At 62.0% G+C, this 24,256-nt stretch overlaps 2 protein-coding genes across 4 annotated transcripts; both read right to left on the bottom strand.

Moving 5' to 3' along the window:
• Positions 1-539: 539 nt before the first annotated feature.
• CADM4 (cell adhesion molecule 4) lies at positions 540-16,111 on the bottom strand. Of its 2 annotated transcripts, XM_090128193.1 has the most exons (9): positions 14,514-16,104; positions 9,573-9,719; positions 8,400-8,552; positions 7,285-7,419; positions 5,139-5,300; positions 3,882-3,972; positions 2,873-3,045; positions 1,271-1,399; positions 540-681 (listed from the first exon to the last, which is right to left on the bottom strand). In XM_090128193.1, exons 1-9 carry the CDS (start codon positions 14,581-14,583, stop codon positions 572-574), a joined length of 1,170 nt encoding a protein of 389 aa, XP_089984319.1. In that variant the 5' UTR covers positions 14,584-16,104; the 3' UTR covers positions 540-571. The 2 variants fall into 2 exon arrangements, with proteins under 2 accessions (XP_089984319.1, XP_089984320.1); XM_090128194.1 differs by lacking the exons at positions 540-681; positions 1,271-1,399 and adding an exon at positions 2,731-2,786 and having other exon boundaries at positions 2,828-3,045; positions 14,514-16,111.
• A 4,267-nt stretch (positions 16,112-20,378) lies between these two features.
• Positions 20,379-23,997, bottom strand: RPS19 (ribosomal protein S19). Of its 2 annotated transcripts, none has more exons than XM_090128195.1 (6): positions 23,904-23,997; positions 23,268-23,338; positions 22,271-22,371; positions 22,001-22,184; positions 20,564-20,618; positions 20,379-20,435 (listed from the first exon to the last, which is right to left on the bottom strand). In XM_090128195.1, exons 2-6 carry the CDS (start codon positions 23,336-23,338, stop codon positions 20,409-20,411), a joined length of 438 nt encoding a protein of 145 aa, XP_089984321.1. In that variant the 5' UTR covers positions 23,904-23,997; the 3' UTR covers positions 20,379-20,408. The 2 variants fall into 2 exon arrangements, with proteins under 2 accessions (XP_089984321.1, XP_089984322.1); XM_090128196.1 differs by lacking the exon at positions 23,904-23,997 and adding an exon at positions 23,793-23,817.
• Between the last annotated feature and the right edge of the window lie 259 nt (positions 23,998-24,256).

A 24,256-nucleotide genomic window follows, 5' to 3' on the forward strand; every position in this document is an offset into this window, starting at 1 on the left:
GACGCCACTCGCAAAGCGCTCAGCCAATAGGAGCGCCGGGCGCGCGGCACGTGGCCAAACCAACCGCTCATCCATCCCGCCCTCCACGCTCAGCCAATAGGCGAGCGCGACGACCGCCACGTGACCGCCCCTCCCCACGCCAGCCCTCACGTGACGCGGAAGAGCCCATTACGAATCCGCGGGGGTTTTTATTGAGTATCAAAGGCGGTTAAAAGGCGGCGTTATTTACACGGTTGGGGGGGGGGAGCCCGGGGGCGGCCCCGCCCCCTCATATATTATTCATTATTTCGGCCCTCCCCTTCAGCCCCCAGCGAAGGGGGAGGGGCGAAGCGGGAGGGGGCGTGACCGAGCGAAGCCCCGCCCCTCCCTCATGGCTTTGAGCCCCCAATGGGGAGAGGCGGAGGGGAGGGGCGAAAGGGGGCGTGGCCTCACCCCCCACCCATCGCCCCGCCCCTTTTCCCTTCGCCCCACCCCCTGCAGCCCCTCCCCCCCCCTTCCCGTGCCCCCATGCTTGCCCCACACCCCCCCTTCCCCTCCCCCATCTCCCCACAGATCCCTCCCCTCCCCCCCCCTAGATGAAGAACTCCTCCTTGCGTTTGTGCCCATCGCCGCCATTCAGGAACGCCTCCCGAGCCTCGCCGTGCTCGTCCAATCCGCTCGCTTCGTGCGTCAGGTACGAGCCTGGGGGCGGGGCTACGTGAGGCCCCGCCCACCCACCCCCCACGCCAAACCCCTAGCCTCCTAGCCCCGCCCCCCGTTCCATCGCCCCGCCCCCTGCTGCACACCACCCAGCCACACGCATCCCGTTGGCCCCGCCCCCTTTTCCTGGCCACGCCCCCTGACCACCCGACCCCACTCCTGTATTAGAATGGAGTCCCCTTAGCCCCGCCCCCGTGACCGAGGCCACGCCCACACACCATCGCCCCGCCCCCCTGAAAGGCCCCGCCCCCCAGCCCACGCGCAGAGCCCCATTGGCCCCGCCCTCTCCCTTAGCCCCGCCCTTTCCGGCATGCAGAACTGAACCCCGTTGGCTCCCCCCCCTGAAGGCTCCGCCCCCAGCCCACGTGCAGAGCCCCATTGGTTCCGCCCCTCCCATGGCCACGCCCTCCTCTTAGCCCCGCCCCTTCCTGCATGCAGAGCTGAGCCCCGTTGGCTCCCCCCCGTTGGCTCCGCCCCCTCCCTTAGCCCCGCCCCTCAGCCTACACGCAGAACGGATCCCCATTGGCCCTGCTCCCCGGAAGCCCCCGCCCCATTTCGAGGCCCCGCCCACCTTTCTGCCGAATGGAGCACCAGACCATGGTGACGAGGACGCAGATGAGGAGGAAGACGAGCAGGGCCAGAATTCCCCCCACGATGGCGTACGGCACCGAGCGCTGAGCGGCCACCACCGCATCGGGGTCTGCGGGGGGGAAAACCAACATGGGGGGCTTGGGGAGGGGGCTGTGTGGCCAGAGTGGCACATACCATAGAGAAGGAAGAGGTACTGCATGGCCAGAGAGGCACCTACCATCGAGAACGAGGAGGTATTGCATGGCAGAGTGCCACAGATCATAGACACGAGAAGGTATTGTGTGGCCAGAGTGGCACAAATCATACAGACATGGAAGCGCTGCATGGCAGATTGCCACCTACCATAGAGACGTGGAGGCACTGCGTGGCAGACAGGCACCTACCATAGAGACATGGAGGCCCTGCATGGCAGAGCGCCACCGATCATAAACAACCAGGAGGCCCTGCATGGCAGAGCGCCACCTACCATAGAGACGTGGAGGCCCTGCGTGGCAGAGCGCCACCTACCATAGAGACGTGGAGGCCCTGCGGCGCAGAGCGCCACCTACCATAGACAACGAGCACGCACTGCATGACAGAGTGCCACCTACCATAGAGACGTGGCGGCCCTGCGGCGCAGAGCGCCACCTACCATAGACGACAAGCAGGTACTGCGTGGCAGAGCGCCACCTACCATAGAGATGTGGAGGCCCTGCGGTGCAGAGCACCACCTACCATAGAGACGTGAAGGCCCTGCATGGCAGAGCGCCACCTACCATAGACGATGAGCAGGTACTGCGTGGCAGAGCGCCACCTACCATAGAGATGTGGAGGCCCTGCGGTGCAGAGCGCCACCTACCATAGAGACGTGGAGGCCCTGCATGGCAGAGCGCCACCTACCATAGACGACGAGCAGGCACTGCATGGCAGAGCGCCACCTACCATAGAGACGTGGAGGCCCTGCGGTGCAGAGCGCCACCTACCATAGACGATGAGCAGGTACTGCGTGGCAGAGCGCCACCTACCATAGAGATGTGGAGGCCCTGCGGTGCAGAGCGCCACCTACCATAGAGACGTGGAGGCCCTGCGGTGCAGAGCGCCACCTACCATAGACGATGAGCAGGTACTGCGTGGCAGAGCGCCACCTACCATAGAGATGTGGAGGCCCTGCGGTGCAGAGCGCCACCTACCATAGAGACGTGGAGGCCCTGCGGTGCAGAGCGCCACCTACCATAGACGATGAGCAGGTACTGCGTGGCAGAGCGCCACCTACCATAGAGATGTGGAGGCCCTGCGGTGCAGAGCGCCACCTACCATAGAGACGTGGAGGCCCTGCATGGCAGAGCGCCACCTACCATAGACGACGAGCAGGCACTGCATGGCAGAGCGCCACCTACCATAGAGACGTGGAGGCCCTGCGGTGCAGAGCGCCACCTACCATAGACGATGAGCAGGTACTGCGTGGCAGAGCGCCACCTACCATAGAGATGTGGAGGCCCTGCGGTGCAGAGCGCCACCTACCATAGAGACGTGGAGGCCCTGCATGGCAGAGTGCCACCTACCATAGAGACGTGGAGGCCCTGCGGTGCAGAGCGCCACCTACCATAGACGACGAGCAGGTACTGCGCGGTGGCGCGGCCGTGGCGGTTGCTGGCGCTGCAGCTGTACGTGCCGTTGTCGTGGGGGCTCAGAGCCGCCATGGTCAGCACGGCGCCTTCCGGCCGAGCGTGGGGGGGCAGGGAGTCGTTACTGCGGCTCCACGTGATGTCTGTGGGGCTGGGGGGGGATATGGGGGGTTATGGGGGGCAGGGGGGGTCAGGGGGGCTATGGGGGGAGTCGTTACTGCAGCTCCACGTGATGTCTGTGGGGCTGGGGGGGGATATGGGGGGTTATGGGGGGCTGGGGGGGTCAGGGGGGCTATGGGGGGAGTCGTTACTGCAGCTCCACGTGATGTCTGTGGGGCTGGGGGGGGATATGGGGGGTTATGGGGGGCTGGGGGGGTCAGGGGGGCTATGGGGGGAGTCGTTACTGCAGCTCCATGTGGTGTCTGTGGGGCTGGGGGGGGATATGGGGGGTTATGGGGGGCTGGGGGGGCTGGGGGGTCTATGGGGGGTCAGAGAGGCTATGGGGGGAGTCGTTACTGCAGCTCCATGTGGTGTCTGTGGGGCTGGACAGGGATAATGGGGGGTTATGGGTGCTCAGGAAGGGTATGGGGCGAGTCGTTACTGAGGCTCCATGTGACATCTGTGGGGCTGGGGGGGGATATGGGGGGGAAATGGAGGGATTATGGGGGCATGGGGGGGCTCAGGGGGAGTTATGGGGGCCTATGGGAGGTCAGGGGGGCTATGGGGGCCTATAGGGGATCAGGGGGGCTATGGGGGGAGTCGTTACTGAGGCTCCATGTGGTGTCTGTGGGGCTGGGGTGGAAATGAGGGGTTATGGGGGGCTGGGGGTGGTCAGGGTGGAGTTGTTACTGAGGCTCCATGTGGTGTCTGTGGGGCTGGGGGGGAAATGAGGGGTTATGGGGGGCTGGGGGGGAAATGGGGGGTTATGGGGGGCTGAGAGGGCTATGGGGGGGCTATGGGGGGGATTGGGGGGCTATGGGGGCTCACAGCGGGTTCCCGGTGACGGCGCAGGTGAGCACCAAGGTGTCCCCCTGCCTCAGGACGCTCTGCGAGGGGTGGATCCGCGCCGTGGGGGCGTCTGGGGGGGGGAAACGAGGAGGGGGGGATGTGAGGGGGGACCCAAAGGGGGGAGGGGCGCCCCCAGGAGTCACCCCAAAACCACCAGCAGCCCCCCGCAGCCACGCGGCCCCCAATGCCCCCCCTGATGTTCCCCCATTGCCCCCAACCCCCCCATTGCCCCCCCAATCCTCCCTGTTTCCCCAAATCCCCCCCAATCCCTCCCCATTGCCCCCAATGCCCCCCATTCCCCTCCAATCCCTCCCTATTGCCCCCAACCCCCCCCCACTACCCCTCCGTCACCCCCAATTCCCCCCCACTGACCTCAATCCCCCCCATTGCTTCCCAACCCCCCCCACTGCCCCCCAATCTCCCCCCAACCCCCCCCCCACCGCCCCTCCATCACCCCCCAATCCCCCTCTGATTTCCCATTGCCCCCAATCCCCCTCCAATCTCCCCCCATTGCCACCAATCCCCCCCCACTGCCCCAAATTCACACCCAATCCCCCCCAATCCCCCTCTGATTCCCCCCCACTGCCCCCCAATCCCCCCATTGCCCCCAAATCCCCCCCATTGCCCCCAAATCCCCCACAATCCAACCCCACTGCTCCCCAATCTCCCCCAATCCTCCTCCAACCCCCCCCCACTGCCCCCCAATCCCCCCCCATTGCCCCCAAATCCCCCCCACTGCCCCCCAATCTACCCCCAATCCCCCCCCTCTGCTCCATCACCCCCAATCCACCCCCAATCCCCCCCACTGCCCCCCCATCACCCCCAACCCACCCCCAATCCTCCCCCACTGCCCCCCAATCCCCCGCATTGCCCCCCAATCACCCCCAATCCCCCCCCATTGCCCCTCCATCACCCCCACTGCCCCCCCATCACCCCCAATCCACCCCCAATCCCCCCCATCACCCCCAAATCACCCCCCATCACCCCCAATCCACTCCCAATCCCCCCCATTGCCCCCCAATCCCCCCTATCACCCCCAATCCACCCCTACTGCCCCCCAATTCCCCCCCAATCCCCCCCCATTGCCCCCCAATCCCCTCCCCCTGCCCCCCCATCACCCCCAATCCCCCCCCACTGCCCCCCCATCCCCCCCAATCTCCCTCCAGCCCCCTCCCATTCCCTCCAACCCCCTCCAAACCCCCCCCCCGACGCCCCCCATCCCCCCCCCCTGCTCACACTGCACATCCAGGATGTACTGCGTCTGCCTGCGCTGCCCGGGCAGGGCGGGATGCGTGGCCTCGCAGGTGACGATGGCGCCGTGGTCGCGACGCTCGACGCGGAAACGCACGACGCTGCGCAGGCTGAACACCTTGCCGTGCGCCTCCCGCAGCACAGAGCCTGCAGGGGGGGCACGGGGGGCGGCTGGGGGGTCTCTATGGGGCTCTATGGGGTCTCTATGGGGTCTAAGGAGCTTTTATGGGGGCTCTATAGGGTCCCTATGGAGTCTGCGAGGCTCCACAGGGTCTGGGGGGACTGTAGGAGTCTCTATGGGGCTGGAGATGCTCCATAGGGGCTGGGGGGTCTCTATGGGGTCTCTATGGGGTCTAAGGAGCTTTTATGGGGGCTCTATGGGGTCTCAATGGAGTCTGCAAGGCTCCACAGGGTCTGGGGGGACTGTAGGAGTCTCTATGGGGCTGGAGGTGCTCCATGGGGCTGGGGGGGTCTCTATGGGGTCTAAGGAGCTTTTATGGGGGCTCTATGGGGTCTCAATGGAGTCTGGGAGGCTCCACAGGGTCTGGGGGGACTGTAGGAGTCTCTATGGGGGTGGAAGTGCTCCACAGGGGCTGGGGGGTCTCTATGGGGCTCTATGGGGTCTCTATGGGGTCTACGGAGTTTTTATGGGGGCTCTATGGGGTCTTAATGGAGTCTGTGAGGCTCCACAGGGTCTGGGGGCACTGTAGGAGTCTCTATGGGGTGGAGATGCTCCATGGGGCTGGGGGGGTCTCTATGGGGTCTCTATGGGGTCTACGGAGTTTTTATGGGGGCTCTATGGGGTCTTGATGGAGTCTGCGAGGCTCCACAGGGTCTGGGGGGACTGTAGGAGTCTCTATGGGGCTGGAGCTGCTCCATAGGGGCTGGGGGGTCTCTATGGGGCTCTATGGAGTATCTATGGGGTCTGGGAGATTGTTATGGGGCTCTATGTGGTCTCTATGGGACTCTATGGGGTTCTAAGAGTCTCTATGTAGTTCTATGGGGTCTCCATGGGGCTCTATGAGGTCTGGGGGGTCTCTATGGGGGCTCTATGGGGTCTGGGAGATTGTTATGGGGCTCTATGCGGTCTCTACGGGGCTCTATGGGGTTCTAAAAGTCTCTATGTGGTTCTATGGGGTCTCCATAGGGTCTGGGGGGCTCTAGGAGTCTATGGGGCTCTATGAGGTCTGGGGGGTCTCTATGGGTGCTCTATGGGGTCTGGGAGATTGTTATGGGGCTCTACGCAGTCTCTATGGGGTTCTATGGGGATCTAAGAGTCTCTATGTGGTTCTATGGGGTCTCCATGGGGTCTCTATGGGGTCTGGGAGGGCTCTATGGAGCCTAAGGACTTTCTATGGGCCTCTATGGGGCTCCATGTAATCTGGGGGGCTCTATGAATCTCCATGGAGTCTCCATGGGGCTCCATGAGATCTGGTTGGCTCTAGAAGTCTCTACGGGGTGTCTATGGGGTCTGGGAGAGCACTATGGATCTCTATGGGGTCTCTATGGGGCTCTTGGGGGTTGGGGGGGCGCTAGGAGTCTCTATTGGGTCCTTATGGGGCTCTACGGGGTCTCTATGGGGTCTGAGAAGTTTCTATGGGGCTCTCTAGGGTCTGGGGGGTCTCTATGGAGCCCTATGGAATCTGTGGGCCTCTGGGAGTCTCTATTGGGCTCTATGGAGTCTCTATAGAGTCTGGGGGGTTTCTACGGGGCTCTATGGGGTCTGGGGGGTTCCATGGGTCCCTATAGGGTCTCTATGTGTCCCTATGGAGCCCTGGGAATCCCTATAGATCTCTAAGGGGATCCTGGATCCCTATGGGTCTCTACAGGGTCCCTATAGGATTTCTATGCGTCTTTATACATCCCCGTGGGTCCTTACAGGATCTCAATGGGTCTCTATGGGTCCCTATAGATCTCTACAGGATCCCTACAGAATCTATATGCACCTTTATGTACCCTTATGAGCCCCTATAAGTCTCTCTGCGTTTCTATGGATCTCTATAGCACCTCAATGGGTCTCCACGGGTTGCTATGGCGTCTCTATGGCTGTCCATGGGGTCCCTATGGGGTCTCAATGGCTCCCCACGGTGACCCGGTCCCACCCACGTCCCACCCCCGTCCCGCCCCTCACCGTGGATCTCCCTCCTGTCCCGGTACCACCGCAGCGTCGCCGGAGGCCTCGAGCGCGGCACGGCGCAGCTCAGCTCCACCTCGGCGCCCTCCACCGCCGCCTCCGCCGCCTCCACCACGGGGCTGTCCGGCGGCACTGCGCCACGTGACCGCGCGTCCGTCCCGTGCGCCACGTGACTTCGCGCCCCACGTGACCCCGCCGCCGTCCCGTGCGCCACGCGGCTTCGTGTGCCACGTGACCCCGTCCCCGTCCCATGTGCAACGCGGCTTCCTGTGCCACGTGACCCCACCCCCCACGTGACCCCGCCCCCGTCCCGTGTGCAACGCGGCTTCGTGCCCCACGTGACCCCGCCCCCCACGTGACCCCGCCCCCGTCCCGTGTGCAACGCGGCTTCGTGCCCCACGTGACCCCACGCCCCACGTGACCCCGTCTCCATCCTGTGCCCCACGTGTCACATCTCCCCATATCACCCCATAACCCCCCCACATTCCCCCATATCGCCCCATATCCTCCCATATCGCCCCAAATGCACCCAATAACCCCCCCACATCCCCCCATAACCCCCCCCAAGTCCCCCATAACCGCCCATATCGCCCCATATCGCCCCATAACACCCCCATATCGCCCCATATCACCCCATAACCCCTCCATATCACCCCATATCCCCCCCAAATCCCCACCCAAGTCCCCATAACCGCCCATATCGCCCCATATCCCCCCTGTATTGCCCCATAACCCCCCCCATATCGCCCCATATCACCCCATAACCCCTCCATATCACCCCATATCGCCCCGTATCCCCCCCATATCGCCCCGTATCCCCCCCAGATCCCCCCCAGATCCCCCCATATCCCCCCCAAGTCCCCCATAACCGCCCATATCGCCCCATATCCCCCCCTTATCACCCCATAACCCCCCCATATCCCCCCATATCTCCCATATCGCCCCATATCCCCCCAACAACCCCCCCACATCACCCCATAACCCCCCCAAATCCCCCATATCGCCCCATAACCCCCCCCAAATCCCCCATATCACCCCATATCCCCCCCAAATCCCCCATATCCCCCCCGTATCGCCCCATATCCCCCCCATATCGCCCCCCCCCCCCCTACCCAGCACGGTGAGGGTTGCGATCTGATGGTGGGTGTCGTCGGTGTAGAGCTGACAGAAGTAGCCGCCCTCGTCGTCCAGGCGGGCGCGGTTCAGCACCATGCGCAGCTGCCGCGGGGTGAACTCGGCCAGCTGGAACCGCTCGTCCTTCAGCGCTGCCACGGCCCCGTCAGCACCGCGCCGCCCCATAGCTGCCCCATAGCTGCCCCATGGCTGCCCCATAGCTGCCCCATAGCTGCCCCACGGCTGCCCCGTAGCTGCCCCACGGCTGCCCCATAACTGCCCCATAGCTGTCCCACGGCTGCCCCATAGCTGCCCCACGGCTGTCCCATAGCTGCCCCATAGCTGTCCCATGGCTGCACCATAGCTGCCTCATGGCTGCACCATAGCTGCCCCATGGCTGCACCATAGCTGCCTCATGGCTGCCCCATAACTGCCCCATGGCTGCCCCATAGCTGCTCCATAGCCGCCTCATAACTGCCCTGTAGCTGTCCCATAACTGCCCCATAGCTGCCCATAGGTGCCCCATAGGTGCCCCATGGCTGCCCCATAGCTACCCCAGACTGTCCCATAGCCACCCCATAACCACCCCATGGCCACCCCACGACTCCCATGTCCACCCCATGACCCCCATATCCACCCAATATCCACCCCATGGCCACCACAACCACCCCATGACCCCCATGACCCCCCCACGACCCCCATGTCCGCCCCATGACTCCCATGTCCACCCCATGACCACCCCAACCACCCCATGGCCACCCCATGACCCCCATGACCACCCCATGACCACCCCACAACCCCCATGACCACCCCAACCACCCCATGGCCACCCCACAACCCCCACGTCCACCCCATGACCCCCACGACCACCCCAACCACCCCATGGCCACCCCGTGGCCACCCTAACCACCGCACAACCCCCATGACCACCCCAACCACCCCATGACCACCCCATAGCCACCCCATGACCCCCATGACCAACCCATGGCCACCCCATGGCAACCTCACGACCCCCATGGCCACCCCATGACCCCCATGACCACCCCAACCACCCCACGACCCCCACATCCACCCCATGACCCCCATGGCCACCCCACAACCACCTCACCCACCCCACAGCCCCCCCGCCCCACCCCACGCTCTCCCACCCCCCCACCGTGCCCCCCGCTCACCGCGCGTGCCGTTGAAGAAGAGCGTTTGCCGCGCGGGGTTCTGGATGACGACGATGGAGCCGTCGTAGTGGTGCAGCCGACACGTGATCTCGGCCGTGCCGCCCTCCAGCACCGTCACGTTCTCTGCCTGCACCTCCTGCGCCCGCCCTGCGGACACGGGGACGGCGTGGGGACAACGATGGCACTTGAGGACACCGACACTGGGGGCACTGGGGCACGATGGCGCTGGGAACCATCAGCACCGGGGACAGCAGCATTGGGGATGTCAACATGGCAGACACCAACATAGGGGACACCAATACTGGGGACACTGGGGCACGATGGCAATGGGAACCATCAGCACCGGGGACAGCGGCACTGGGGACGCCAATAATGGTGACACCAAGATGGGGGACACCGATACTGGGGACAGTGGGACACGATGGCAATGGGAACCACCAGCACCGGGGACAACGGCACTGGGGACACCAATAATGGCGACACCAAGATGGGGGACACCGATACTGGGGACAATGGGACACAGTGGCACTAGGAACTATCAGCACCGGGGACAGCGGCACTGGGGACACCGACAATGGGGACACAATGCTAATGGGGACATTAGGGACACCCACACTTGGGACACTGGGGCACGATGGCACTGGGAACCATCAGCACCGGGGACAGCGGCACTGGGAACGCCAATAATGGGGACATCAAGATGGGGGACACCGATACTGGGGACAATGGGACACAGTGGCACTGGGAACCATCAGCACCGGGGACAGCGGCACTGGGGACGTCAACATGGCAGATGCCAACATAGGGGACACCAATACTGGGGACACTAGGACACGATGGCAATGGGGACAATGGGCCACGATGGCACTGGGAACCATCAGCACCAGGGACAGCGGCACCAGGGACACCAATAATGGGGGACACCAAGATGGGGGACACCAACATAGGGGACACCAATACTGGGGACACTGGGACACAATGGCAATGAAGATAATGAGCCTCGATGGCACTGGGAACCATCAGCACCGGGGACAGCGGCACTGGGGACACTGACAGTGGAGACACAATGCTAATGGGGACACTGGGGACACCGATACTGGGGGCACTGGGGCACGATGGCTTTGGGAACCATCAGCACTGGGGGCAGCGGCATTGGGGACACCAACAGAAGGGACATCGATACTGGGACACAATGGCAGTAGGGTCACTGGGGACACCGATACTGGGGGCACTGGGCCACAATGGCGCTGGGAACCATCAGCACCGCGGAGAGCAGCACTGGGGACACCAATAATGGGGACACCAAGATGGGGGACAACGATACCTGGGACACTGGGACACGATGGCAATGGGGACAATGGGCTACGATGGCACTGGGAACCATCAGCACCGGGGACAGCGGCACTGGGGACACCAATAATGGGGGACACCAAGATGGCACACACCAACATAGGGGACACCAATACTGGGGACACTGGGCCACGATGGCACTGGGAACCATCAGCACCGGGGACAGCGGCACCGGGGACACCAATAATGGGGACACCGGGACCCCCCAGAGGAGACCCCCCCCTCCCCCCCCCAAACCCTTGGATGGGTTAATGGGGGTCACCGCGATGAGGTCACGACCTGGGGATGGGGTCAGAGGTCACGGGGGTGTCTATGGGGGGTCCTTAGGGTCTCTACGGGGGGGGCTCTATGGGGGTGTTCCGTGGGCAGGGGGGGGTCTCTATGGAGGAGGCTGTAGGGGGGGTCCATTGGGGGGGGGGTCTCTTTGGGAGGGGGGTCGATGGGGAGTTCTATATGGGGGGGTCCATGTGGGGCAATATGGGGGGGGGCACGTGGGGGGGTCTCTATGGGGGTCCCTGGGGAGGCTAGGGCTCTATGGGGGGGTCCACGGGGGGCTCTATGAGGGGGGGGGTCTTTATAGGGGGGGTCTGTATGATGGGGAGTCCCTGGGGGTCTGTATGGGGGGGGTCTGTATGGGGAGGGGTCTGTATGGGGAACTCTCTATGGGGGGGGTCCCAGGGGGTCCCTATGGGAGGGTCTCAATTGGGGGGGGGGTCTCAAGGGGAGGGTCTCAATTGGGGGGGATCTCAATGGGGGGGGGGGGGTCTATATGAGGGGGTCACCGGGGGTTCCCTAAGGGAGGGTCTCAATGGGGGGGGGGGTCCCTGTGGTCTCTATGGGGGGGGGTCTGTATGAGTGGGTCGCCAGGGGTCCCTACTGGGGGGGGGTCTCAATGGGGGGGGTCCATGGGGTCCCTATGGGTGGGTCTTTATGGGGGTCTCAATGGGGGGGAGTCTTTATGGGGGGGGGGTCCCCGGGGGTCCCTATATGGGGGTCTCAATGGAGGTGTCCCCAGGGGGTCCCAATGGGGGGGTCTCAATGGGGGGGTCAGTATGAGGGGGTCCCTGGAAGTCCCTACGGGGGGGGGTCTCAATGGGGGGGGGGGTTCCTGGGGAGTCTCAATGGGAGGGGTCTTAATGGGGGGGGGTCTCAATGGGGGGGTTCCCGGGGGGTCTCAATGGGGGGAGGGTCTCAATGAGGAGGTCCCCGGGGGGTCTCAATGGGGGGGTCTGAATGAGGAGGTCCCCGGGGGTCCCTATGAGGGTGGGGGCCTCAATGGGGGGGGATCTCAAAGGAGGGTCCCTATGTGTGTGTGGGGGGGGTCTTAATTGGGGGATCCCTCCGGGGTGGGGGCCTCAATGGGGGGGGATCTCAACGGAGGGTCCCTACATGTGTGTGTGGGGGGTCTTAATTGGGGGATCCCCCCGGGGGTCCCTATGGGGGTGGGGGCCTCAATGGGGGGGGGATCTCAACGGAGGGTCCCTATGTGTGTGTGGGGGGGGTCTTAATTGGGGGATCCCCCCGGGGGTCCCTATGGGGTGGGCCGTGGGGTCGGGGCGTTCCCGCTGTGTCAGCAGCTCGCAGGGTCGTCGCCATGGCGACCGCGGCGTCGGCGTCCCTTGAAGGTCACCGTGAAGGGCAGCGCGTGGGGACGGCGGGGACAACGGGGGGCTTTGTCACCGCGGCGCCCACCCCGCGTGGGGGGGCGTGGGGACAACGGGGACAATGGGGCTCTGTGTTGTGTGTGACACTGCGCCGCTGCCTGGCACCTCGGGGGGGGGTTGGGGGGGGGGGGATGTTGGGGACAGAGGGATCTGTGGGGCGCTGGGGACAGTGGGGGCTGTGGGGACAGAGAGATCTATGGGGACATTGGGGACCTATGGGGACATTGGGGACAGAGGGATCTGTGGGGCACTGGGGACAGTGGGGGGCTGTGGGGCATTGGGGGCTGTGGGGACATCGGGCACAGAGCGATCTATGGGGACATTGGGGACAGAGAGATCTGTGGGGACAGAGAAATCTACGGGGTATGGGGGTCTATGGGGACATTGGGGGATGTGGGGACAGTGGGGGCTGTGGGGGCATCGGGCACAGAGAGATCTATGGGGACATTGGGGACAGAGGGATCTGTGGGGCACTGGGGGCTGTGGGGACAGTGGGGACAAGGGGGACATTGGGGGCTGTGGGGCATTGGGGGCTGTGGGGAGATTGGGGACAGTGGGGTCTATGGGGACAGAGGGATGTATGGGGCACTGGGGTCATTGGGATCTATGGGGTATCGGGGTCTATGGGGACAGTGGGGACAGAAGGATCTGTGGGGACAGAGGGATCTGTGGGGCACTGGGGTCATTGGGATCTATGGGGTATCGGGGTCTATGGGACATTGGGGGCTGTGGGGACATTGGGGACAGTGGGGTCTATGGGGCACTGGGGTCTGTGGGGACATTGGGGACAGAAGGATGTGTGGGGTCATTGGGATCTGTGGGGCACTGGGGTCTGTGGGGACATTGGGGACTGAGGGATCTGTGGGATCATTGAGGTCTATGGGGTCTCGGGGGCTGTGGGGTGTATGGGGACACCGGGGACAAAGGGATCTATGGGGCACTGGGGTCATTGGGGTCAATAGGGACGCTGGGGTCTATGGTGACACTGGGGTCTATGGGGACATTGGGGTCTATGGGGACAAAGGCTCCAATCGCCATTTCCCCGCTGCCCGGGGGGGGGGCAAAGAGTGACCCTCCCCCCCTTCTTTGCAGCTGGGACCCCCTCCCCAATTTCAGTGCATTGACCCAACGCTGGGACCCCCCCCCCATTCACCGTCAGCCCCTGCAGTGGGGGATGGGGATGGAGGGGGGGGGGTCCGGATGGAGGGGGGGGGGCTGCGGATGCGCGGCCGCAGCGCTGTCACCCCCCGGGGGGGGGGCACAGAAGTGGGGCTGAGTGGGGAAAGGACCCCCCTGAGGGGTGATGGGGGTCGTGGGGGGGGGAGAGAATGCAGTGAGACCCCCATCAGCTGGGGGGGGGGGGATGAATGGGGCTGAGACCCCCCCTGCTAAGTGGGGTGGGGAGGGGGGGGCAACGGGGATGGGGGGTGATGGGGGGGATCCTGGGGGGGGTGATGGGGACAGTGGGAGATTTGGGGGGGGGTCCTGGGGGGTTGGGATGGAGGGGGATGGGATGGAGGGCAATGGGGGATGTCCTGGTTGTGGGGGGGGGGGAATGGGGATGGATGGGGGGTGCAGGGGGAGCGATGGGAACGGAGGGTGATTTGGGGGGGGGTCGGGGGTAATAGGGATGGAGGGGGATGGGGGGGGGCCCTGAGCAGGGGAGAGCAATGCGAATAAAGAGAGATTTTGGGGGGGGGAGTCCAGGGTAACAGAGATGGAGGGTGATGGGAGGGGAAGCAACGAGGGGGGGAGCTGATGGGAGGGGGGGGGTCGTGGGGGGGGGGAGGAGATGGGGGTGAGGAGGGATTGGGGGGGGGGCAATGGGAACGACGAGAGAATAGAGGGGGGGTCGGGGCAATAGGGATGGAGGGGGACGGGATGGGGGAACGATGGGGGCAGGGGGCGATTTGGGGGGGGTCCGTACCTCGTCCTGCAGCACAGAGCAGCAGCAGTGCTGGCAGCAGCAGTGGGGGGGGGCGCCGGGGGGGCTGCATTGTGGCTGTGGAGGAGCCGCTCCGGCGGCGGAGGCTGCGGTGAATGGGTGGGAATTGGGGGCGGGGCTAAACGGGGCTGTGGGGGCGGGGTTTGGAGGAGGGGGAGGGGCTTGTGGTGGGGCACTGTGGGGCTCCATGGGTCTCTATGGGGTCCCTATGGGGTTCTATGGGTCTCTATGGGGTCCCTATGGGTCTCTATGGGGTCTCTGTGGGGTCTGTATGGGTCCTTATGGGGTCTCTATGGGTCCCTATAAGGTCTCTGTGAGTCTTTTCAGGCCTCTATGGGGTCTTTGTGGGGTCTCTATAGGTCCCTATAAGTCTCTATGGGTCCCTATAAAATCTTTATGGGTCTTTACAGACCTCTATGGGTCTCTACAGGATTTCTATGGGTCCTTATGGGTCTCTATGGGTCCCTATGGGTCCCTATGAGTCCCTACAGGATCCCTATGGGTCTCTATGGGTCCCTATGGGTCTTTACAGGTCTCTACAGGACCTCTATGGGTCTCTATGAGGTTTCTATGGGGTCCCTATGGGGTCTCTGTGGGTCCTTATGGGGTCTCTATGGGTCCCTATGAGATCTCTGTGGGTCTTTTCAGGCCTCTATGGGGTCTTTATGGGTCTCTGTGGGGTCTCTATAGATCTCTATGGGTCCCTATGAGATCTTTATGGGTCTTTACGGACCTCTATGGGTCTCTACAGGATTTCTATGGGTCCTTATGGGTCTCTATGGGTCTCTACAGGATCCCTATGGGTCTCTATGGAGTCTCTATGGGTCCCTATGGGTCTTTACAGATCTCTACAGAACCTCTATGGGTCTCTATGAGGTCTCTATGGGTTCCTATGGGTCCCTATGGGTCTCTATGTGTCTCTATGAGTCCCTATGGGGTCTCTATGGGTCCCTGTGGGTCTCTATGGGGTTTTTTGGGAGTCCCTATGGGTCTCTATGGGTCTCTACGGGCCCCTATTGGGTCTCTACACGGTCTCTATGGGTTCTTATGGGTCTCTATGGGGCTTTGGGGGCTGTGTGTCTGGCAATGGGTCCCTATGGGTCCCTATGGATCTCTATGGCGTTTTTTGGGTGTCCCTATGGGTCTCTATGGGTCTCCATGGGGTCCCTATGGATCTCTACAGGGTCTCTATGGAGATCTAGGGGGTCTCTATGGGTTTTTTGGGGGGTCCCTATGGGTCTCTATTGCTCCCTATAGGTTTCTATGGCTCCCTATGGGTCTCTATGGGTTCCTATGGCTCTCTATGGGTGTTTCTATGGGGATTTACGGCTGTGACTCCCCCCAAATAAGCGCAGTGGGAGGGGGCGGGGCTTAACGAAGGGGGCGGGGCCTAACGGGAGGGGTGGGGCTTAACAGGGGGCGGGGCTTGGATGAAAGGCTGGGGGCTCAAAGAGTGGGGCTGCGAGTGGGACCCCCAGCATTCCCCCCCATTTGGGATTGGAGACCCCTCCCCATTTAACCTAGGGGACCCCCAACTCCCCCCCATTTGACATAGGGAACCCCCAAACCCCCCCTCCCCCATTTGGGACTGGGGACCCTAACCCAACCCCCCCACCCCTATTTGAAACTGGGGACCCCCCCCATTTAACCTAGGGGACCCCCAACCCCCCTAATTTGACATAGGGGACCCCCAACCCCTCCCCCCCCATTTAGGACTGGGGACCCCTCCCCATTTAACCTAAGGGACCCCCAAACTCCCCATTTGACCTAGAGGACCCTCACCCCCCCCCCCATTTGGGACTGGGGACCCCCCCCCATTTAACCTAGGGGACCCCCAAACCCCCCCCCATTTGACATAGATGACCCTCAGCCCCCCCCCCCCCCCCCTCCCCCATTTGGGACTGGGGACCCCCCCCCCCATTTAACCTAAGGGACCCCCATCCCTCCCCCATTTGACATAGATGACCCTCAGCCCCCCCCCCACACTCCCCTATTTGGGACTGGGGACCCCCCCCATTTAACCTAGGGGACCCCCAACCCTCCCCCATTTGACACAGGGGACCCTCAGCCCCTCCCCCCCCTATTTAGGACTGGGGACCCCCCCCCCCGATTTGCCCCCCCCCCCGCAGTGCCCCATTGTCGCCATGGCGGCGTTTCCATGGTAACGGCGCAGCGCCAACAAAGCGCGACTGATGGAGCAGCGCGGCCGGATCCGGGGGGGGGGGGGGGGGGAGATTTGGGGCGGATTTGGGGCTTTTTGGGGTCATTTTGAGGCAGATTTATGCCTTTTTGGGGGCATTTTGGGGCTGATCTGTGCCTTTTTGGGGTCATTTTGGGCCCTTCGGGGATTATTTTGGGGCGGATTTGTGCCTTTTTGGGGTCATTTAGAGGCGGATTTGAGACTTCTTGAGGACATTTGGGGCGGATTTGGGGCTTTTTGGGGTCATTTCGGGGTACATTTGTGCCTTTTTGGGGTCATTTCGGGGCAGATTTGAGGTTTTTGGGGACATTTTCACGCCTTTCTGGGGTCGTTTTGGGCCCTTTTGGGACTATTTTGGGGTTTCTTGGGGTCATTTCAGGGTAGATTTGTGTCTTTTTGGGGTCATTTTGGGGCAGATTTGGGGTTTTTGGAGACTGCTTGATGCCTTTTTGGGGTCATTTTGGGGCTGATTTGTGCCTTTTTGGGGTCATTTTGGGGCCTTTTAGGGCCCATTTTGGGGCATTTGGTGCCATTTTTGGCCTTTTTGGTGCCATTTTAGGGTGAATTCGTGTCATTTTGGGGCTTTCTGGGGCCACCCAGTGTCATTTGGGGACAGTCTGAAACCACCTGATGTCATTTTGGGGCAGTTTGGTGCCATTTTGGGGCAGATCTCCACCACTCTGAGGTTGTTATGGGGGCAGTCTGAGGTTTGAAGCCTTTTTGGGGCAGACTGAGGTGATTTTTGGGGCAGATTTGTGCCATTTGGGGCCGTTTGGAGCCCCCTCATGACATTTTGGGGGCGGTCTGATGTCATTTTGGTGCCATTTCCTCCTATTTTGGAGCCTTTTGGTGCCACTTTGGGCCCCCGCAGCCACCAGAGCCATTTAAACCTGCAGCAGAGACACAGAACTGCTTTAAGCCCCACTTTTCAACCCCAAAACCTCCAACAGAGCCTAAAAAATGGGGGAAAAGCGACCTAAAATGGGTGAAAGGAGACCCAAAATCGGATAAAAGAGCCCTAAGATGGGGAAAAGAGCCCTAAAACGCGGAAAAAGTCATAAAATGGGAGAAATTAGATCCAAAATGGGGAATAACAGACATAAAAACGGGGAAAAGAACCCCAAAACGGGAGAAAAGAGACCCCAAACGGGGTTCTGAGGGTCTCCCATTGGGAGTTATGCCCCCACTGATGCCCTCGGTGGGGGATGGGCAGATCCAGCAGCTAAAAATAACCCCAAATGACCCCAAAGCGACCATTTTAGGGTCGTTTTCCTGCCCCTTTTCATCCCAGCGCTGCCCCGTAGGCCCCCCACGTATAAACCTGAAGAGAAAGGGTCCGATTTCGGCGTTTCTTACCCCAAATCCCCCCCCCTCCCCCCTAGGGACGGGCTCTGCCCCACTGTGGGACACTGGGGTGGGAAGAAACCAATTAAGCCCGTTGATGAGAACGTGCTGATTAGTCACAGGGAGGCCTCGCCCGGCCTTGAGGCCCAACGGGGGCGGGGGAGCAGAACCGGTCGGGCCTGTGCCCCACCTGCAGGAGGGGGATGGGGAGAAAAAATGACGTAAAAAGTGGCGACTTCCACGCCAAAAGGGGATTCTCACCGCCATCGTGAGGAGAAGCGGCGCTTCCGGGGGAGAAAAGGCCCAAATGGAGACACCCGAGGGCGGCACGGAACCGCCGGACCCCTCCGCACGGACCGCCGCCTCCGCCTCGAGGGGCAGCGACAAAATGGCGGCGCCGCACGGCCCCCTCAGCGCTTTTCCCGCCCTTGGGCTCGGCCCCGCCTCCTCGCGGCAGAGCAACCAATCAGCGGCCGCCGTCTTCGCAGGGCGACCAATCGACGCCCGGCTCGGCCGCGAGGGACGATGGGAGCGGCCGAAGGGCGGTCGACAAAATGGCGGCTCCGCGTGCTCCCCTCAGCGCCTTTCCCGCTCTTAGACTCGGACCCGCCCCCCTCGGAACGTGAACCAATCAGCGCGCGCGGTCACTCCGGACCAGCCAATCAGCGGCGGCCCTGTCCCGTTTGGGACAAAACCAGCCATTTTGGGAGCAGGAAAGAGCCTAAAAGGGCCAAAAATCCCCCAAGTTTGGGGCAGAAAAACCCATTTTTGGGGGGGCAGCAAGCTTATTTGGGGGCAGAAAAGCCTTCTTTAATCCTGATCGCTTTGGGGCAAAAAACCCCATTTTGGGGTCCAGAAAAAACCTATTCTCATCCCCGTCCTTTTTGGGGCAAAAATCCCCATTTTTAGGGCAAAAAATCCCCATTTTTGGGTCCAGAAAAACCCCATTCCCATTCCTGTCCTTTTTGAGGCAGAAAACCCCATTTTTAGGGCCACAAAACCCCATTTCTAGGGCAAAAATCCCCATTTTTGGGTCCAGAAAAAAACCATTCTCATCCCTGTCCTTTTTGGGGCAGAAAACCCCATTTTTAGGCCCCCAAACCCCCATTTTCTCCCACAAAATTCCCATTTTTAGGACCAAAAAAACCCCATTTTTGGGTCCAGAAAAACCCCATTCTCATCCCTGTCCTTTTTGAGGCAGAAAACCCCATTTTTAGGGCCACAAAACCCCATTTCTAGGGCAAAAATCCCCATTTTTGGGTCCAGAAAAAAACCATTTTTAGGGCAAAAAACCCCATTTTTGGGTCCAGAAAAACCCCATTCCCATCCCTGTCCCTTTTGGTGCAGAAAACCCCATTTTCAAGCCCCCAAACCCCCATTTTTCCCCACAAAATCCCAATTTTTGGGGCGAAATACCCCATTTTTAGGGCCAAAAAAACCCCATTCTCCCCCCCGTCCTTTTTGGGACAAAAAACCCAGTTTTAGGGCCACAAAACCCCATTTTTAGGGCCCCCAAACCCCATTTTTAGGGCAAAAAACCCCATTTTTGGGTCCCGAAAAACCCCATTCTCATCCCCATCCTTTTTGGGGCAGAAAACTCCATTTTTTGTGCCAAAAATCCCCATTTTTAGGGTCAAAAAACCCCATTTTTGGGGTCAAAAAACCCCCATTCTCACCCCTGTCCATTTTGGTGCAGAAAAGCCCATTTTTAGGGCAAAAAACCCCATTTTTAGGGCAAAAACCCCCATTCTCACCCTTGTCCATTTTGGGGCAGAAAACCCCATTTTTAGGTCCCTTAAAACCCCATTTTTGGGTCCAGAAAAACCCCATTCTCACCCCTGTCCTTTTTGGGGCAGAAAACCCCATTTTCAAGCCCCCAAACCCCCCGTTTTTTCCCACAAAATCCCCATTTTTGGGGCCAAAAAAACCCATTTTTGGGTCCAGAAAACCCCCATTCTCACCCCTGTCCATTTTGGGGCAGAAAACTCCATTTTTTGGGCCAAAAATCCCCATTTTTAGGGCAAAAAACCCCATTTTTAGGGTCAAAAAACCCCCATTCTAACCCCTGTCCATTTTGGGGCAGAAAACCCCATTTTTAGGGCAAAAAACCCCATTTTTGGGTCCAGAAAAGCCCCATTCTCCCCCCCCCCGTCCCTTTTGGTGCAGAAAACCCCATTTTCAAGCCCCCAAACCCCCATTTTTCCCCACAAAACCCCCAGTTTTGGTGCCCCTCCCCGTTCCTTCCCCCCCCCACCCCAAAATTTCCCCAAATCCCCCCTTTTTCACCCCAAAAACCACACAGCTCCACCAAAGCCGTTTTATTCCTCCTCCCCTCAATGCTTTTTACTGGCGGCCGCGACCTGAAAAAAAAAAAAACCCAAATCAGCCCAAAACGACCCCAAAAATCACCGCGCCCCCCCCCAACTCCCCCCCCCCCGGACCCCAAATGCCCCAAAACTTGGGATTTTTGCCCCAAAACGGCGCCCACCTGCCCAGCGATGCGATCCAGGTCGCGCTGCCCCTGCGGGGTCAGTTTGCGTCCGCTGCAAAAAAAGGGAATCATCAAAAAGACCCGAAATTGGGAGAAATGAACCCAAAATGAACCCAAAATGAAACTGGGGTTTTTTAAGGGGGGGGGGGGGAGGATTTAAATGGGTTCCATTCAAGGGGGTTTTGTGGCCCCTCCCCCCCCCCAAATCTATGGGGTTTTTGTGCCCCCCCCTCCCCCCTGAAATCTATGGGGTTTTTGTGCCCCCCCCCCCCCCCAAATCTATGGGGTTTTTGTGCCCCCCCCTCCCCAATCTATAGGGTTTTGTGCCCCCCCCCATCCACCCAATGGGGTTTTTTTGTGTTCCCCCCCCCCCGCAACCCAATCTATAGGGTTTTTGCCGCCCCCCCCAAACCTATGGGGTTTTTTGGGTCCCCCCCCCATTCATCTATAGGGTTTTTTGGGTACCCCCCCCCCCCCCAACCCAATCTATGGGTTTTTGCCCCCCCCCCCCCCCCAACCCATGGGGTTTTTTTTGGGTTTCCCCCCCCCCACAACCCAATCTATAGGGTTTTTGCCCCCCCCCCAACCTATGGGGTTTTTTGGGTCCCCCCCCCCAATTTGCTCCCTTCCCCTCCCCCCCCCCATCCAACTATGGGGTTTTTTTTGTTCCCTCCCCCCCAACCCAATCTATGGGTATTTTGCCCCACCCATCAACCCTATGGGGTTTTTTTGGGTTCCCCCCCCCAACCCAATCTATGGGGTTTTTGCCCCCCCCCCCCCCCCCCCACATCTATGGGGCTTTTTGCCCCCCCCCGCCCCCCCATCCACCCTATGGGCTTTTTTTGGTCTCCCCCTCCCCCCATTTAGCCCACCCACCACCTTCAGCCCCATATTTGCCCCCCCCCCCCCGCTCCTTCCCCACCACCTTCACCCCCACATTGTGCCCCCCCCCCATTTAGCCCCTCCCCACCCATCCTGTTCCTCCTCCACCACCTTCAGCCCCATATATTGTGCCCCCCCCCCATTTAGCCCCTCCCCCTACCCATCCTGGTCCTCCTCCACCACCTTCAGCCCCATATTGTGCCCTCCCCCCCCCTTCAGCCCCATATTTTGCCCCCCCTACCCATCCTGCTCCTTCTCCACCACCTTCAGCCCCATATTTTCTGCTCTCCCCCCCCCCATATTGTGCCCCCCCCCCCATTTAGCCCCCGCACCCACCCTGTTCCTTCTCCCCCCCTTCACTCCCATATTTTGCTGCCCCATTTCCACCCCCCCACCCATCCTGCTCCTTCCGCACCACCTTCACCCCCATATTGTGCCCTCCCCCCCCATATATTATGCCCCCCCCATTTCCCCCCTCCCTACCCATCCTGCTCCTTCTCCACCACCTCCCCCCCATATATTGCGCCCCCCCCCCCATGTACCCCCCCCTACCCATCCTGGTCCTTCTCCACCATCTTCAGCCCCTCGAGCGCCTGCAGGACCCTCCTGGCGACGCTCTGGGAGCCCCTGCTGAAGTGGCTGCGCAGGACGCCGTTCCGCTGCCGGCCGCCGTAGATCTTCGTCATGGAGCCCACGCCGGCGCCGCCCCGCAGGTACAGGTGGCGCGCGGTGGAGGCTGCGGGCACGGCGCCGTCAGGGGGCTCGTTACGGGCTTCGTTAATTGGGGTTCATTAATTAATTGGGGATGGGGGGGGGGCTCACCCGCCCGCGTGTAGAACCAGTTCTCGTCGTACGGCGCCAGCTCCTTGTGCTTCGCCAGCTTCACCGTGTCCACCCACTCCGGGACCTTCAGCTTCCCAGACCTGGGGGCGGCCATGGAGATTGAGCCCTGCCCCATAGATCCCTGCCCCATAGGTCGGTCCCTGCCCCATCCATTGACCCCCTGCCCCACAGATCGGTCCCTGCCCCATACATTAACCCGTACCCCATAGGTCCCTGTCCCACACATTGACCCCTGTCCCACACATTGATCCCTGCCCCATAGATCGGTCCCTGCCCCATCCATTGACCCCTACCCCATAAGTCCCTGTCCCATAGATCGGTCCCTGCCCCATAAGTCCTTGTCCCGTAGGTCGGTCCCTACCCCATAAGTCCCTGTCCCACAGCTCGGTCCCTGCCCCATACACTGACCCCTGCCCCGTAGGTCCCTGTCCCACACATTGATCCCTGCCCCATAGATCGGTCCCTGCCCCATAGGTCCCTGTCCCGCACATTGATCCCTACCCCATAGACTGACCCCTGCCCCACAGATCGCTCCCTGCCCCGTACATTAACCCCTGCCCCATAGATCGGTCCCTGCCCCATACCCTGACCCCTGCCCCACACATTCATCCCTGCCCCATAGGTCAACCCCTGCCCCACAAGTTCATCACTGCCCCACACGTCAATCCATGCCCCACACATTCATCCTGCCCCACACATAGAATCATTCCCCCCAACCCCATAACCCCCACTCTCATTACCCCTATGAGTGCCCCCCAGCCCCACAACCCCTATGGGCGCCCCCTCCCCTCCCATAACCCCCAGCCCCACAACCCCTATGGGCGCCCCCTCCCCTCCCATAACCCCCAGCCCCACAACCCCTATGGGCGCCCCCTCCCCTCCCATAACCCCCAGCCCCACAACCCCTATGGGCGCCCCCTCTCCCCCCAGCCCCATTTCCCCCTGGGTGCCCCCCCACCCCGCGCCCCCCCCTCACTTTTTGAGGAAGGCCGCCAACGCCCGCACGAACTCCTGCTGGTTCACGTCCTTCACCGTCACCCCCGGCATCTGCAGCGGGCAAGGCGTCACCGACCGGAACTCCCCCTCCCCAAGCCCCCACTTCCGCTTCCGGTCCACCACTTCCGGTCACAGGAGCTCCTCATTCCCACCTCCCCCCCCTCCCCTCCTCCCTCCACGATCCGGTACCGGGATCCGGTTCTCCCCCCTCCCAAACCTCGGATTCCCCACGCCCGGATCCGGAACGGAGGGCCGGCAGCTGCGGTCCACCTCGGGCCCGGTTCCGGTCCCCGGTCCTCCCTCCCCGGCCCGGTTCCGCTCCTCGGGCTCCAGGCCTCGGTGCACCCGGCCGGGCTCGGGACTCCGCGTTTGGCTCCGGCCCTCAGACCCCGATCCCGGGCCTCCAACCGCGGCCGGGCTCCGCTCCCCGGGCCTGGCTGCGGGCCTCGTTTCGATCACCGGGCCCGGCTCCGGTCCTCAGGCCCGAATCCTCGACCCTGCTTACGGGCCTCGCTCCGTCCCGCTCCCCTTCCCGACTCCGTTTCCAGGCCTCGATCCTCCGGGCTGCTTCCGCAGCCTCGTCCCGCGGCCCGGTTCCGTTCCGCGCCCCGCTCACCTCGCCGCCGCCGCCGCCACCACGCTGGGCCGAGAAGAGAGCGAACCCGGGGCCGCCCAGGGAAAGCCGCAGGGCTCGCGCTCTCGCGATACCCCACTCACCCAATCCCCTGCCGCGAGATTTCGCTCGGCCAATGAGCGCGGAGGAGGGCGGGAAGAGGGCGGTTCCTTCCGGCGCTGCGCCGCGAGGGGGCGCTGTGCGAAATCGGCTCGTACGGATGACGTCACGACGCCGGAAGTTTCAGTGGTTCCGCCCGCTCACGCAGCTCGCTGCTGATTGGCTCCGCGGAGAGCGGGAAGAGCAAGCCCTCCCCTCCCCGAATGAAAACCGTGCGGCGATTGGTCCGCGGGACG

The sequence above is a fragment of the Phasianus colchicus genome, chromosome 32, assembly GCF_987193195.1.
Source record: "Phasianus colchicus chromosome 32, bPhaCol1.hap1.1, whole genome shotgun sequence".
NCBI lineage: Eukaryota > Metazoa > Chordata > Aves > Galliformes > Phasianidae > Phasianus > Phasianus colchicus.